The following is a 17644-nucleotide window of genomic DNA, read 5'->3' as shown; positions in this document are numbered from 1 at the left end:
AAGAATCACTTTATTTTCAATAAATCCTCAGTTTCAGGTCCTGCATTGTGTGGAGCACCTCATCACTGGAGGCTAAACGTGATGATGAACACTTAGCTTGGCTAAGACTAGTCTGGGCACAAGTAAGGGAGCTGCTGTGTCCTCTCCTGAGTGTTGCCAGGGTTTCTGGAGCCGAACGTGCTGCTGCGCTGTTTTAAGCTGACCCTGCTGACATCTTGGCAAACTCTGGGAAGCCATGCCTGCCTTCCTGAGCTCATGGGCAGGAAGGGGAGAGCTGGGGGAAGGCGGCTTGCTCATAGCTCACAATCAAGCTTATCTCTTGCTGGAAGGTGGTGATTACCACCTGGAAGGAAAAGGACACTGAGCTCCAGTGCAACTCTCTGACCTTTCCAGCTAGCTCGGATTGAAAGCACTAAGCACTTCTCGGTGACTTTCTGTATGCAGGTGGTGCTTGAGATGGTCCCAAGGCTAACGTGAAGCTGAAGCCTTCCCTACTCTGACATTTTAGCTCTGTGATACAATTTCAGGTCTTCTTTTTACTCTTTTCTTACTTTCCCCTTGGCATTTTCAAGGATTTCTGCCAAAGTTACTGCAGCTGGCATTCTGAGCTGCTGCTTCTTTCAGCAGCTGAACAGGGCTGGAAAGGGGAAGGAGAACATGGAAGGGAGTCTTCTCAAGGTGGGAAATAGCAGAGCAGCTGTAGGCCGCTGTAGAATATCTTAGCGTGTACATGGAATAAGGGCAGAGTTTTAAGGTAATACCTGATGTCAGCTGTATTTTGTGCTTTATTTTTAGTTGTACAGTTTCTTTCAATCTCTCAGCATAACAAGTGAAGTGAAACCTAGTTGTAAAGACATGTCAAATTTAAAGGTTTCTTGCCCCGAGATTGAGCGTGTGCAACTTTCGGAGAGCACATTCTGCAGAAGGGGAAAAACCATCCAGAGAAGAGGCTGTGTTGCAGCTTAGAGCGACTGTTTTGTCAATGTAGGCCATAAGCAATTTTTAATATCTGCAAATCTGTGAGGAGAATTGGAGGAGAAATAATCATCTGGTTTGTGCTCTGCTCTGTAGTGTTTGGATCATGGATAGCTTTTGTAGAGCTTGTGTTTTACATCTAGTACTCTGGTCAAATTCCCGATGAGGGGTCAGCTCCCCTGCATAGAATCCTTAGGCATTGCATCAAATGAAACAAAATAAACAATATTTCTGCTTTCACTGCACGTTGTGACCTAGCTAGTCTTAAATAAAAGTTGACAGTCATTGTGCTTGTTTCTCTATTAGTGAGTAGAAATAAGGTTTCCTGTACTCGCCTTACGAGGCATCGTTAGTGTTCAGTGGGAATTTCTGTGGTAGAGCTCCAGGCTCAGTAACCAAATACAGATTTTTCTTCCCCTCCATGGTTGGAGAGTGTGTGACATTTTTCATGGTATAACTCGTTCTTATTACATCTCAATAAAACAACAAATGGGAAGTGGGAAAGCATAGGTTTTTTTGTTTATGATGATGGCTATCAGGATGCTACAGCTGATGAGCTTTAAAAAGCAAGATGTTGTATTACTCTTCCAGATTAATCATTTGAAAGACAAATAAAAGATCCCCACAAGTAAGCCACTGTTTGAAGGTTTTGTGTGTTCAAAATAGCAATAATATAATGGAGGTATTGAAAAATGAGCGTGTTTTTTGTCTTGAAGCATGTGGTGCCAACATGATTAAAGAAACTGGAGATTTTTTTTTTCCCCGTTAGGAGAGAGTTAATTCTTTGTTTTTTTTTATACTTAATGATCTGTGGTGATTTTTGTCTACTTATTGGTAAGGAAACAGTGCTTCTTCTCTATTATGTCGTCTTATTTGGATCTGTTCTCTCATATCTGATAACAATAGCAATGAATAATCTCATTTATCTGCATCACTTGAGGATCTGAAAGTGCCTCAAAGTTCATCTTAACCTCTTTCATAAAAGTCTATTAAATTCAATTAGTATGAATTTGAAATAGTCTTTAAGGATGCTCCTTTTGAATGCAATACTTCTCATGAGTCCTCAAATCAAATGCATGTGAGCATCTCTGGTTCTCACTGTTATCAAGATACAGCAGCTGCTGTTAGTGAGTGGATGTAGCAGAGGACTCTTGGAGTCCTTAGTATAGTTTAAAAACCAGAAACTCCCATTCTGAATTTTGGCTTTCAGTTCACTTCTTCAATCACTTACTTTCTCTATCCTTGTCTGAATGAGAGAGGTTTGTCCAAGCTTCTGTGAACCATAATAATGGTATGTCTTCTTAAGGAAGAGCAAGAGCTGTCTGGCACAATTTTTCTCATGTTTCAAAGTTTTGCGTAACTAAACTTGCATGAGATACCTACTGCTGCATTATTAGAAAGTTGTTATAAGAATACCATGCTGGAAGAAAGTCCTTGCATTTACAGGATCTAGTCTGCCCTCCAGACCTAAGCAACAGTCCAGGTACCGCCAAGTGCTGCAGGTCATGGTACTCCATAGTGCTCAATACAATCAGAATCCAGACCTCATCTGTTTGTTCTTTTTCCTTCCTCCTGTTTCCTGCTTGCAGGTTCTGAGAAGGAAGAGGTGGTTTATTTTGAGTGTTAGTACGATTACATGAAGTCCATGTGTATGGTGTGCATAGTACAGTAGCATTTAGTGAGTAAAAGATCATATAAAGTGCAAATTGTAGAGGGGAAACCTGAAATGTGCCCAGTTGAGAGAATGATGGAATATTTTAATTCTTCCCCAAACTGTAGAATCCTCTGCCTTTTTCTGTTAAGCACTTCTGAAGGTCTGTTTCTATATACTTAAGTTTTTATCACTAATATTTTATGTATGCAATAATGATGGACTTGGTTTTGGTGTGGTGGATGACATTAAATAAGCTGTCTCTGTCTACTGGAGCTGGAAAGCAGAGATGAAGAAATGGCTTCACCTTGGAGACCATGAGAGTTGGGCATAGCATCAAGGCCAGACTTTCTTTCTAAAACATGACATGATTATTACGAAAAAGATCATAATACGTACAATTTTTATTGCAAAAACCTGTACTGAAAATGGAGTATCTGCTCAAAAAAGAGCAGCTTGGGTGCACAGTGATGTAGAAAAAGCTTGTGTCTAGTGGGACAGTAGGATTTGGGTAGGGTTTTTTTTTTTTTTTTTGTTTTTTTTTTTTTTTTTTAACTGGTGACTCAAGTGCTCTAAAAACAGATCCAGGGCAGGATCTGTTTCAGCATGGGGCGTCTAGTAATGCTGTATTAATTCACTTAGGTTATTGCTGTTGTGGAGAGGTAAAATTTCATAGATTTTTATGGAGGAAAGATTGAAGGACTGGACCTTCAATTCAACTGAAAATGAATCAAAATCTGTCAACCATCTATTTGATGTCATGTGGCAACTAGTATCACGCTTCTGTACATGCCTTGAAAGTAATCCAGGTAATTTTCTATGTTGTTTAATCCTAGTGTTGATAGATTAGTTCCTCCTGGCTTGCTCATATTGGTGTGTTTGTGAGCTAAAAAAAGGTTTGTCTAATTAGAGACGTGTTGGCATCTCGGGTAGCATAAATAATATCTCAGGAAGTATCTTATGGACGTGCTCTTCCTTGTAGCAGTCAGTGAGTCCTCACCTTGCAAACACTAATGGTTAAAGTCAGCAAATGCCAGAAATATCTTGTTAATTCATCTCCACGTTGTTTGTGGAATGAAATTGGGAAATTGCTGTTTTTATTAATAATAATAATTTTAGTAAGCCAACCAGTCAGACAGCTTGCAGAGGAAGACTGTGAGTCACAAGCTTGCTGCCTGGGCAGAGCATAGTTCTGCATCAAATGAAGATGAGAGGGACCTTTGGCATATGTATGGAGTGCTGTAAGAGTGCAAAATAGCTGAAACACTTAATGTTAAAAGTAGTGAGTTACATCAGACTTCTCACATGTTCTGATGTTTGTGGTTCATCCAAATGGCAGCAGAGGAGGATACCGTTCTGCATCGTTTGAAGAATAACATAAGCAACGTAGTCTGTGGAGCAGTTAATTTAGCAGTGTACATTGTGCCTCTGTGTTGAGGGTAGATAATGAACCGTATGTAAAAGAAATAATAATGAGAACAAAATACCAACTTCAGAGCTTCCTTTGAAATTCAGTTCACGCAGGGTGCAGGTCCTGTTTCACAAGCAAAATTTCAGCTCTTCTGGCCGTGGTGAATTTCTGCTCAAGCAGATAAGAGTTTGTTCAGTCGGACTGTAACACGAGGAAAATCTGCTGCGCAGATGGGTTGCAGCTTCTGTTCTTTCTTGGAGGAGCTTGCGAAGTGCACTGTATATTTCATCTACTGCAGTAACAATTCTGTAGATTTAGAGTAATTAGTTCAGTAGTTTAGCGTTGTCTTTCTATGATAGGAAAACAACGTAAGCTTACAGAACTTTCTAAATCTGGAAAATTTCGTATCTTTCAAGGAAGCTTGTTTCAAGAAAACTCAGGTGCTTGGTATACTTTAACTGTCTTTATCTAATATATTGGAAAAAATATAAGATGTTAGCTCTGTGGAATGTATTGGTCATGAGAGTATCATGTGTGGAAGTGCAACTTGAGTATTTGTGTTTTTCATACTGTTTGTTTTTAAAGTTTTTATTATTATTTATTTAAAGAAGGTTGTTTGAAATTGTATTGTCATCTGTTCTGGGACCGTACTGTAAATGAAGTCTGCTAATTTGCCCATATGCGCATCCTACTATATAGGGTCTAAAAAGAATAAAAACACTGCTGAAGAGGTTCTTTAAATAACTTATTTCCTTCCTTTCTTCCTTCTTCAAAATGCTTCTAATTTAAAGATACGATTCTGTGAGAGGTTGAGTATAATTAATTTTATGGAGGGGAGGTAAGATGTAAGCATCCCTCAAATGGGATAGCATCCTCTTATAAACTATCCTTTTGCAACTCAATTTTAGCAGGAAAAGTTGAGAAAATAAATAGCATAAAAAAGGACTGAAGATTTTATACAGAAGAATTCTTCTTCCATGAGATGCTTAAGCGAATGGGGTGCTGGAAGTGTGATGAATGAGATGTGAAGCTATCTTAAAGTCAACAGCTACTTCAAATGAATTCCTGAAAACTGAAGACTGTTTAAAAATAAGTCAATAAATTAGAGAGCACTGACATTTGAGTGATACAGTTTGAGAAACTGACATTGCTCAAATGTTAACTTGTTTATCAAATCTGTTGAACCTAGGATTGTTCCTCAATTTTTGACCTGACAGATAAAATTTAAATTTTGCTTCATGGTGTGGAGTCTGGCTCTGCATATAGTAATTTTCCTTTTCATGTCCTACCTAGGTAAACATGCATTGAAGTAGGTTTAAAATGTATCTTACACCAACTTAGGGTACCCTTTTGCAAGAAAAAGGTGCTTTAATATAAATGAAAACTAGATCTTGTTTAGGGATTTTTTTTGTATGCTTGCTCTTACCTTGTAGTTTAAATTTTATGGAAATGACTTTCAGGTTTATAATAGGAACCTAAAAGTTATTACTGAGTTTGGAATAGTTCTGTAGTCTGTTGTGTTGCTGAAGAATATACTCTTTCTTATACTTCATGTATTTAAGATTTAAGATAAAAGAAGTGATGGTGGCCCTGAGCATGGGAATAGAAGATACAGGGCTGGAATTAGATGGTTTGCAGTGATTCTATTTCAGTTCAAAACCTTAATTCACTTCCGTAAAACGGTCTTATGTTTGTTTTCTTTCAGGTGATGAGATTTAAATGCAGTATCATAGCATTTCTGCAGGTGTAGACATACCAAAAGAAATCATAACACTTATGTTTATTGGTATCATTAAACGCTACTTTTGTCAAACTTGCACACCTGCTGGATTGCATCTTTTTTTCCTCTTCTTTTTTTCCAAATGAGATAGAGGATATTTAATTCTGGCAGGAACTGAGTTTTTTTGTTTCTTGTTTACCCTGCTGCTGTTAATCAACACATTATGTAGCCACGTAAATGACCAAAGACTGTTTCAAAATCTAAATGAACAGCTTGGGAACAAGACTGGCTTTTTGTTTTTCCACTTCCACCTTCTTAATGCACTCTTTATTCGGCTTGTAAAATCTTGATTTTTTTAATTTTTTTTTTTTTTTTCTGTGTTAACTGTTAGTTGGTGCTGCACTAGATTTAATGCTTCCTGAAAGTCATTCCAGTCTTAGATAATTTTGGTCAACCCACTTGTTGACTGAAGCATGCACGGGTATCTGGGCTGGAGAGACGTGGCAGGCGTGAGGGTTTTCAGTTCCTGTTGTATTGATGCCAAACACAAAATCTATAAATTTGACTATGGACTCTTAAGATAACTCCAAAAGAGACCTAGTTGGATGTGTGTTGTGCTCTTTCCCCTGTTGTCCCCCCGACTTTGGCAACGCATGTTGGTGCGCGTATCAAACTGCTTGCGCTGCTGGTCTGGTTTTGACCAAAGTTACATAGAGGTTAGAAGAGAATAGAATATTTCAGTTGGAGGGGACCTACAATGACCACCTAGTCCAACTGCCTGACCACTTCAGGGCTGAACAAAAGTTAAAGCATGTTATTAAGGGCATTGTCCAAGTTCCTTTTAAACACTGACAGGCTTGGGGCATTGACCACCTCTCCAGGAAGCCCGTCCCAGTGTTTGACCACCATCTCAGTAAAGAAGTGCTTCCTAATGTCCAGTCTAAACCTCCCCTGATGCAGCTTTGAACCATTCCCATGTGTCCTTTCACTGGATCCCAGGAAGAAGAGGTCAGCTCCTCCCTGTCCTCTTCCCCTCCTCAGGAAGCTGCAGAGAGCAATGAGATAGCCCCTCAGCCTCCTTTTCTCCAAACTACACAAGCCCAAAGTCCTCAGCTGCTCCTCATGGGACATTCCTTCCAACCCTTTCACCACCTTTGTTGCCATCCTCTGGAAACATTCAAGGACCTTCACATCCTTCTTTAATTGAGGTACTCAACCTGAATGTTGAGGGAGAGTGGGTTTTGGGGTTGTTTTTTTTTTTTGGAAGCAGCCATGTTGCTGCTCTGTAGTGTTGGCAGTGGGGGAGTAGCTCTTGACACTGCACTTGTTGTAGACAAGTGTCTTTTTATTATGTAGCTGACACAAAAATCTACCTTATCTGACTTGTGAGGAATACTGTGGCTCCCTGATACTTTCCTCACATTTATGACAGTGTTCAGAGATGTTGATTTTTGTAGCTAAATTATAGTTTTTAGTCTCTCTTGCAGGAGCATGGAGATGTTTGTGTGGTGAAGCTGGACAGGCTGTTCACATGAGCTAGGCTTTTGCTGCTCGTATGGGCATCTTCATTGCTTGTTAGCAGTCCCAGGGCCCCTAGCTGGGGAAATCCCTCTTCTTTTGGGCGTGTGTTTGCATGTGCGTAGACAGGTCTGTTCTTCATTACAGATATGATAACAAAATTTCTGTTGAAGGCTTGCAAGTATCTCTTGTAAGCACTTGGCTGCTGGGTTGCTCAGCTCTTTGGAGAGGGGAGTGCTTATCTCACAGAACAGTTCTGTGAGATGGCCTTGTAAACTCAGCGCTTAGTCCTGGCATATTTTTGGTTTGGTTTTGGTACTTATTTTGATTTCAGGATAGACAGATGTCTGGGCCTCGGTTTGGGTAGCATCCTACTGGTACTTGGAATGTGACCTGAGGGAACTCTTAAAACCTAAGACCAGCATATGGAATGAATACAGTATATGCCTCAGGACCTTGTGAAGGGTATGGGTGAGGAGAATGGTTGTCTGCCAGATAGTTTTGAGGAAATTGTCGCTTCCTTTGCGGCAGCCTTGGAGACAGACTTGCTTTTAATGTATTTTTGGAGCAGGCGATCCTTGAGCTGCTGTGGAGAAGTAGGCAGTGTGCTGTTGTGATGCCTTTTTGGCATTGCTATTAATGAAGCAGGCCAGGAGGACTGCACACAAGTATTTATACTTGGGCTAAGTAGGTTATAGGCAGGGCAAATAAACATCTCTGATTTTCCAGGAGCTTTTCAATGGAGTCTGTTTCTCAACCAAATCTCAGGTGTCTCTTAGTTCACAGAGTGCTGGAGCTTCTCCAAATCTGATGACTTTTTGTAAAGGAGATGTGGGTCTTCCCAGAATTGTATGTAGGTTAGAGAAGTGGCCCTTTTGGTAACTGCCAGAAACATTTTTCTTCCAGGAGGGAGCAACTGTATTGAGCAACTTCACTGAGCGATCAGGATAATGTTTTTTGACCTGTTTCTGTAGGCTGTTGGCAATAATAATTGCTGCTGCTGTTTCTATATTAACATTATACAATAAAACACTCTTTCTAAATTATTCATGTTGGTTTTGACAACCTATTACTTTTGTGACACTGTTCGTCTCTAAGGAGAAGGTAGGAGATGGAAAATTTTCCCTGGTTTTGGCAAACAGCCATCTTAAAGTTGTGAGGAGACAATAATTTGATGTTTCCCCATTTTCTAATTTGGGTGCTTTATTTTTTTTTTTTGTTCTGATTGCATTTATTAAGAAAGGAAGATTTCTTTTTTTTCATTACTTATCTACCTGAACAGGTTTTTAAATACAAATAGTCTCTAAAGCATTTGTATTCTGTGTAGATACTAATAAAACTAGATGAGAACTAGTATCTTATGGCTTAAATAGTAAGTCTGGCCGTCTGTATTCTGTTACAGTCTCTGTAAAGTTGATGGTTAACCAATGGGCAAGAAGTTATGGATTTGTGTCTGATGACATGAGCCTATATTAGCATGGCATTTGCCCGGTTTGAACCCTAGACTTCTGGAATTGAGCAGTGATCTTCACTTGTAGGGTGCGGCAGACTAGACATAGTTCAGTAGAAGAAACTTAACCTTGTTATCCCCTGCGGAAAGATCATCTCATGTTTTGCTCACTAAATGTGTAGGGCCAATAGAAAGTCATTTTACACTTATTTTATTTTTACCTCTGTTCTTTTTAGGAAAAAATACCTCTGAGCAGCCCCACTTGAAAGGTAGAAATTACTTTATTTCTGTAACAGTCATAGAGAAAGCAAACTGCTTTGCATGGAAATTGGTGTCACTGTAGTTAGCAAGAAACCTCAAATTTCAACCTGAATGTGGTATAAAAGTTTGGAGGAAGCACAGGCATGGGTTGGAAGGGTGGCGTGTTACCTGGGTACGCTTTATTCTTCACAATATTTGAACCCCCTTTTGATTTTTGTTGTCAGCAGAAGTTGTTAAATGTTAAAACTGTACTCATTGACTTCTTGGCTGAAGGACTGGAACTGGTGTTAGCATTAAAAACGGAAAGCAGGGAGGAATTATTTTAATCATCTCCTAAAATAAGGAGGGTGTTTGCAGTTCTTGAGTAAGTTGTAGATATGGAGGTTGTCAAATGTCCTCTCCTTGAAAGTAACTGTAAATGAAGCAATTAATACAAATTAAATACACTTTGAAGGCTTATGAAAGCGGCTTCAGGTTAGTGTTGTCAGAATGAAACAACTTAAATCATAGAAGCTGTCTTAGAGACCTGGGGAATGTTTTTTGATATTTAATAATAGCATGTACAAGGTCTGATTCTTATTTTCATATGATATTGTAGTCCTTAATTACAAGCTAATACCAGAGCAATCAGTAGTGAAGTTGTGTTACTTTGGTCCCTTGATGGCAAAACCTCTTTGGGGTAAAACCTTCTAACCTACGTTTTCTGAGTATAACCCTAGTTGTGAACAAAGCCAACAAGTGTTGTTGAAATAGGAATTATGAAGAACTAGTAGCAAATACACTAATTACTTTTGTAACTGCAGGAAGCAATGACAAAGTGGTTGGGGAGAGGGCTACACATTCTGCCTTAAATAATAGTGTTTGATAAGAAAAGGTCTTTTGATGTTCAGATGAAATGGTAATGAGCTAAAAAACTCCAAACACTTTTTTTTGTTATTTTTTTTTTTAATTTTGTAATTATATAAACTTCTTTCAGTCCTTTGTACTCTGCTACCAAAATCCTTCTTGAGTGTCTCAGAAATCATATGAATGGCATCCAGCATGCTGGGTGGATGTGGAATGCACAGATGCACTAAAGACCCCTTGTACCTCTCCTCAAATAGATGTGTTAAATAACCAGGTCTGGAAGAAGGGAAAGCAAAAGATGTACTGCATCTTCACATGGGAAGGAAACACATTCCCTACATCTTAGTCTTTTATTGCTTGTGTGATGTCTTGGTTTATTTTCTGTATCATTGATATTTTGACATCAAATGAATACTTGGAATGAATGTTTTTCCTCTGAAAACAAACAGAAAAATACAATGAAACACCCATTTTCTAAGACAGGCTCCAGTAATTAAACAAAGTCATTCAGGTGGCTTTGCCGAGACTTGCCTTGTTTTGTCCTAATTTGACCAGGTTTGTAAATACTTCTTTGACACAATCTGATGGGAAAACAGCAGGATTATGTTCCTCTTCTTTCCTTATCCAAAGCATTCAAAACTGATAAGCGGTTCTATACCTGATGGAGTTTCTCTTACAGAGTTGTTTTCTGATCCCAGTCTTTAGTGTTGATTGGATTTTCTTTTTTTTTTTTTTTAATATCTGCACCTAAAGACAGAGTTCTTACTATGCTTTCTCTTTGAGAGTAGGCAAAATACTGAAAACCTATACTTGAAAGGTATTTTAAATTTCTTTGCTGTCAAATAATATTTTAAGCGCTTCAGCATTTAGCTGCTCATAAGAAGGAAGTGTAGCAGAGGAGCACGCAGGAAGATGCACACGATGGTGAAATGAGTCTTGTGGCTGGAAGACAGGTCTCTGAAGTGCTGAAACCCTTTAAGGGAGAACCTGCTGTCAGCATTGAGTGTTACCACGGCCACACATCCCTTCTTTCAGAACTTGTACCCTTACTACGCTTTTGAAAGTTAGTAATTAAAAAATGTCTATCAACTTAATAAATTTTTTTCTGTATCAAAAATGTCAGGCTGGTGCTTGAATGTCTTATGACATAATAGGCTAATGTATTTACAGAGAGCTCTAAATAGTGTGTGATCGATTGAGGTAATTTTTTTCAGAATCCTGTAGTTGCCATTTTTCAAATTTAGATAGTTCCCATTCTAGGAATTGATCTCTAATCCATTGGTCTTGTAAAAGTGATGAGTAGTGTTTTATTTGGTCTTTGAAAACTGCGTATACTGTGAAAATCCGAGCATAACTTTTGGAGTTAGCTTGAGATGGCATGCTAATTGGTCTAACTGTTATTTAATGATTTGCCAAGAGGCAGGAAAAAAAGCACATGCTACTTCTTCGAGGTCATATGCAAAGTAGACAAAATAATATGTGATTACAGTTTCATTAATACGCTTGGAGTTTTTACTTTTGCAGAATACTAATAAAGCAAATAGTTGCTGTTAATGTAATTTGTGTCGCATGAGTTGTTCTTTGGGAGACTAATCTGCCCGAGAGCTTTAGGATTAGTCAAGGAGTGATTTGCCACTACAGGCATTATTGTAACAAACTGGACTGTAGCTTTATGTTATTCAGCACTACTGTATAGAAGCTGCTTATCTATGTAGATCAGTGCTCTAGATTATTTAATTGCATTGTAATTCAGATAATTTTTCTTGGCAGGGCATGAATGTAAACGAATTAAACCATTGGCTGTGAAGAAAACTTAAATAATACATAAAATTCTTCACCCACTCACTTATTTTAGCTGGATGTACTTTTGATGTGACCAGTGATTCATGAATTTATGTATTTAAAATGTTATGACAGCATGTATAGGACAAATTGCATATCACCACCTCTAGTTTTACACGCTCCTGCCTTGGGTTGTGTTTCATCTTTCTAAGTGCATGTGTTTTTAAAAGAAGTGCTCCTTTTTCCCCTGTGACATACTGTTGTTCACTCCCCTTAGTGATGAAACTGCTGTTGGATGTGTCTGTTAAAAACAATAATAGGTCATTAGGTTTTACGTTATCAGTAACTTGCGCAGACTGGAGACCTCTCTTGAAATTAGTTGTTGGCTAAATTTAATCTTATTTTTGGCTTTGCTGTGATAGTGAAGCATCATCACAATGCTTTTCCCTGGGGAGAAAACCAAACTGCATTTCTTCCCAAAGTGCTGTGATGCTCGAGGTCTTCAAGACAAACTTGATGGGGAGGGAGAGGGCTGAAGAGAAAGTTGGCTTTCTCTTGGTGTGACATGCAATACATAAGTGCTTTTAGTCACTTACCTGGAGATCTCAGTCAGGGTAGACTCACCAGCAGTTTCTAGCACACCTTTCATTCCCTGAGAAAGGTTTTCTAGCACTGTCCTAGCGAAAATGTAGTTGCAGTGTTGCATAAAGCTTATTTTTCAAATGGCAGCATAGCCTCGAGGTACTTTTAAGTACATCAGCTGGAAAAGTTTTCAATGTATAGTTTTCCGAGCTGTTGACTCTGAGGTGTAAAAGTCTGTGGCAGAGGCCACTGTAAGAGCTGGAGGTGGAAGATATGTGTAAACCCAGAAGACAGGCAGGTGAGCATGTTGGAGGTGAAAGTTTCTGAATGTTTGCATGAGAGATGAAATGGTATGCAGTAATTTTGTTAGACTGTCCCTTGCTTTCTGGGTTTTGTGCTTCTTCCTACTAATAGGTGCCGCACTGAACACGTGAGCAGAATTACCATGTGAGGTTGGAAATTGGCATGCAGGCCTTATCAGCTCAGGATTACTTGTCATAATGAGTTTTTTAGAACATAAGGAACTACTGAAGTGTTTATAAAACTGGGATTTGTGTAGGTGGGAGAGATCCCCAGGTTAGAGAGGAGGCGGAGGCAGCAAGTGTCGGAGACCCCCACCGGTGCCAGTCCAGACCAGAAATGCCCGAGAGGTTTCACGTGTCTCATTTTTCTCCTCTTGTATCCATCAACCTTATAAAACTAAACAGCAACAATGCTTTCTTGAATTAATTGCTTAAACTTACTGTTTTTAATTTAGGAATGTGTCCTGGATTAAAATAGATCCCATAAAACCAAGGCTATGAGAACTGATCTCTTCCAGGCACCCTTTTCAGTGGGTGCCTTGGGAATGCTCTTGTGTTCAGTGGTGAGGCTCTGGCAAGAGGGGCAGCACAGTGCATCTTGCTAACAAGTTTTCACTTGCTTCTTCAGTCTGTTCAGTAAAATTAACAAAAGTCTGTGTGTTATATAGGCTTGCCATGGAGGGCTGCATAGAGAAATGGGAAGAAACCAGAAAATGCTGCAACAGAAGTATTCCTTATTATTTAGCATAATTATTTTGGACCAAGAATGGATTTTTTGGCTTTATGGATTTAAAGTTTTTTGGGGAATTTTGTTGTGGTCCAAACGATTGCAGAGGAAAACAATATGGAAAAGAGTGCAATATATAGCTTAATGCGGTAGCTGCAGGTTTTTGGCCAATGATGTGAAAAATTTACATGTTTTCCTTTTTTTAATGTTAGAATCGCTGTCAGTCACTGTGTTTGTGACATGTTCGCTCTTGGGAAAGTGGAAGTAACAATGCTGTGAAGCATATGCTTGCAAAATGGCGTGAAGGGAAATCTTTAGTCATACGCTTTTAATAGGAGCATCTCACTCAGGTGTCATCAAAAGTCCCAGCAGAAGCTCTAAATCTAGGATAGGTGAGGCCAAGGTCAGATCTGGTAATGATCCCCTCCTTTGCCCTTATGCTCAAAATATGCTTGACTGTTGTGTTTTGACGATTATCTCTACAGAAAAGCTTCTGTCAACATCATCTGTTTCTGTGAATTGTACAGCAAGAGTAATTTCTTGACAGGCAGGAAGCCGCCAATTTTCAATAAGAAAAAGCGCCATAACAGATCAACTTCTTATTTTTCCTTCCAAAATGGAATATAAGATGGCAAAAATCTTGGATTAGAGGCATATTTTATAGAAAGAGCAGGGAGATAGCACAAAGACTATCTGAACGAGTCTGTTCTCCTGTTAAAACTTTGCAACAGTGCTGCAAGTTTCATAGGTATGGTGCTGAAAATGCAATGTATAAAATTCCTGCTTATTACTAAAGGTGAGAGGCTTTGAGTTTAAACACCAGGGCTACACAATGGTAGCAAGCACTTACCTTCAGCTATTAAATAATTTAATGTGTCTCCCCCCACCCCTGATCTGAAAGGTTTAAAAAGGTGTTATTTCCACTCTGGTTGTTTACAACAAGTTAATTTGAAAGCTCAGTGTTACATCTTAGCCGGAGACATAGCAGACAAATCCATTAACCTACTATCCTTGCTTTAAGGACACTCCAACAGAGTTCGACTTGGGAAGTTGAGTATCTGAATTATTCATGATCATCATCTAAATGCTTTAGTTCTGTTTACAGTGTCTGTTAATTGCTCTGGTATTTCTTTATGATTAGAAACATTTAGCTGTCCTAATCAATAAGATGAAGTGCTGTGCTGAGCAGTTCGTTAGTATGGCCCTGTCAGCTCAAAGTAGAGAAAGCTAAATGTGATCACTACTTGCTCTGGTAATTTCATTAAGCTGGGAGATGTCATGTCTTTGCTGAAGGGAATGAGATTTTAAGTAGGCAGTCATAGGTTGTCATGTTGTTAGAGTTAAATTGATAGCACTCCAAGTAAGCAGCCACATTTGTTTTTCCCCAACTTTAGCTGTCTTCCTAGCTAAGGCAAAAGATAGCAAAACGTTCTGTATTATAAAGCCACAAGACAAAGTCTCCATAAATTTACAACTTATGATTTAAAAAAAAAACATTTAAACTGCCACAGCGTGATTGCTGTGTGCTTTCTTAATTTAATAGAGATCTCGGTTAAAGGAGCTGACTGTGAATAGAGTTCACATTCACATGCCACCTGTGAAATGACTCACTTCTATTTTTATTGAAATCTTGATAGGGTTGTGTTACATCTATAAAGAGAAAAAATCATTAATTTGGAGGATTTTTTTGCAAGTGTTTGTTATAGATGTGTCACGTTTGAGATGCTCTCTGGAGTTTCTGAAGATGTTAGAAGGAGGAAGCATGCGATAGTTTTACTGATCAAGGCAAGCCAGACAAGGTGTCATCCCAGTTATTGGAAAATTCTCTAATTACCCAGGGGAAGGACAGCGATGAGTGACTGTTAAATTGCACAGAGCTTACTAGTTCCACAGAAGAGAAATTGAGATAGTAAAGGGAAATCTCTGCCAGTAGAAGTGTTCCTGCTTTATTTTTTTGAAGCTAAACTGTGCTAACATGTTAACACCTTAAGGCAAGAAAATAAATGGTCTCTCCTTTTCAAAAAAGAAAGAAAAACAAACTTGTTTTAATTGTGGCATTTTAACTTAAAATGCTAAGCAAATGTGTTAGGGTAGTTGGATGTTGACTCCTGCAATGTTTCATGGTGTGATACCTTTTTATTACTGTAGGGATGCAAAATTAATGAAGTTTTTTTGTTGTTGTTTAAACAAAGAGTGGGGGAACCAAGATATGGGGTTTGCATACCTCTTGTAAGGCAGTAATTCTGTTTCTTCAGTTCTTCATGAATTTTTAAAATGTTTTTAATTTTCCCTTTGAGAAGCCTTCTAGCTAGAAGATTAAAAATAGATATTTAAATGTAATTGCATGCTCTGCTGTACCTCAAATGTGATGAGCTCACCTTTGGAGCGTGAGGGGCAGTGGAGGGCCATTGACTTTTCTTGAGGAACCAAACCTGAAGGGGAGACTTATCTTTCCATTTTGTTTCTCAGGTGGTAAAACTGGAGCACGTACTTCCAGCTCACACCTCCTACATTGGAGGGCAGAGGGCTGAAAGGGAGAGCTGTTAATTTGCCTTCATGGTGGGGTCCCATAGGAGGGATTTAAACCAATGTTGAGGTTTGCGGGGGGAGGAGGGTTAAATTGGGCTATGAATGCAGGTAGGAAGTTCACAGGTGTTCCAGAATTGCATTTAATTGGGAAATTGCTGAGGGCAGCTCTGATGTTTGGCTCCATACCTGGGTGGCAATTGGGTGTTCCAAGGAGGGAGGTGGCGGGCAGGCACCGGCCTTCTGGGAACTACCAGGAGCCCTTCGGGTAGCCTGCAGTAAGCCTTTTAATACTTGTTTGGGTAGGTGGTTTTCTGTAATGCTTTGCTGTGAGCAATCCCATTTACGTAGCACCCCAGGCACTACGTTTTAAGGTTCAGTAGAAAGCTTAGGTGGGAGCCATTGCTTTTATCCCCACCACCTTTACAAGTCACTACAAAATACAGACTGTGTGTGCTTGACATCTCGATGAGCTAGAGAGGGTCTTGAAAAAAGAGACATTGTGAGGGGTTTGGGGTTTTTTTGTTTTGTTGTTTGGGGTTTTGTGGTTGGTTTTGTTTTTCAGGTTTTTGTGTGGTTGTTTTTTTTTTGGTTTTTTTTTGTTTTTTTTTAAACTTGAGAAAAATTTGGTAATTTTGCTAATTGTTAGTGATACCCTCCTCCCTGCCTCCCCCGGGTATAGCAAGTATGTTTGGAAAACTAAATTGCTGTTGTTGTGCTCCACCTATGCATGTTGTTCTGTTTAGCCCAAGTCGGTAAGGTGATCATTTGGTGCCCCAGCAGAGCTTGTTCACAGCTTTAAGCTCTGTGCTACACTGTTGTGTTCTGGATTTCTATTAGGACCTTATTTACACTTCTTATATCTGCTTGAATCAAACAACTTCAGCTTTTGCTGCCATGGGTGGATAAGCCTAGAGTTTGGTTCAGGCTTGCTTGAGCTGTTCCTGTTTCAGATGGACTCATCTGTCGGACATGAGATTAAAACTTTTATTTTTTCTCCTCCCAGGTGCCTGCTGATGGAAACGCTGGGTTGTTGGCGGAGCCTCAAATCGCCATGTTCTGTGGGAAACTCAACATGCACATGAATGTGCAGAACGGAAAGTGGGAATCGGACCCCTCTGGCGCCAAGACCTGCATCGGGACAAAGGAAGGGATTCTCCAATACTGCCAGGAAGTAAGTACTGTCCTCAGGAACAACTGTGGTGGTTCTTCTGAAGCACCAAGGTGCAAGCGCATGCTGATGAGCTGTGTCTGTAGAGGCCTTATCTTTTTTTTTTTCTTCTTTTCTGCTCCATTGCCCTTTTGTCCTTTTTAAAGAGCTTCTCCCCAGATCCTGTTAAAACAGCTTCAAAACCTGGTTGCTGGGGGTCACGGAGGCTGTTGGACAACGTTGTCCCTCTGCCTTCTGCCCTTGGGGATAATTTCATGTAGTATATGCACAATGAACTTCTTGCTAATAAAGTATTTTGAATAAAGCTGAGATGACAGTTTATTATGTAAAATGCCCTTGTTCTTTCCGGCTTGATCTTGAAAGAGTCAGCTGTAACATGTCTTCTGTCATCCTACCACGATGCTGAAATACACTGGGTCAGTCTGGAGTTACTGGTCTCCGCTGCACACTGAACCATTCAGAGTTTCTTAATAGAAAAAGCTTGCCTTACAGATGAAGTCACAATGACTGATTTCATATTTGAGAGCAGAAACTTATTGCCCACTCACTTATATCCTAAAAACAGATTGTGGATCTAATTTTGTTTTGTCTCCATGCTGTGATAGTGTGATAACCTTGTAACAGTGTGTGACAATGCGAGACGAAAATGCGGATTTCATGCGATGAAACAAAAGGGCATGGCTTGAGTCGCTTTAGTCCTTAGTCTTTCTATACCAACTCTG

The 17644-nt window shown here is 39.4% G+C and overlaps 1 protein-coding gene across 2 annotated transcripts in view; it reads left to right on the top strand.

Moving 5' to 3' along the window:
* Nucleotides 1-17644, top strand: part of LOC309680852 (amyloid-beta precursor protein) — a 230914-nt gene that overhangs the window by 26273 nt on the left and 186997 nt on the right. For both annotated transcript variants that reach the window (XM_082494603.1, XM_082494602.1), the window contains exon 2: nucleotides 16758-16925. In XM_082494603.1, coding sequence (XP_082350729.1) covers nucleotides 16758-16925 — 168 coding nt within the window. The remainder of the gene's footprint in view (nucleotides 1-16757; nucleotides 16926-17644) is intronic.

This window comes from Vanellus vanellus (assembly GCF_965231255.1).
Source record: "Vanellus vanellus genome assembly, chromosome: 1".
In the NCBI taxonomy this organism is placed as follows: domain Eukaryota; kingdom Metazoa; phylum Chordata; class Aves; order Charadriiformes; family Charadriidae; genus Vanellus; species Vanellus vanellus.
Note: the sequence above shows the minus strand (reverse complement) of the source record. Positions and strands in the feature narration are given on the sequence as shown.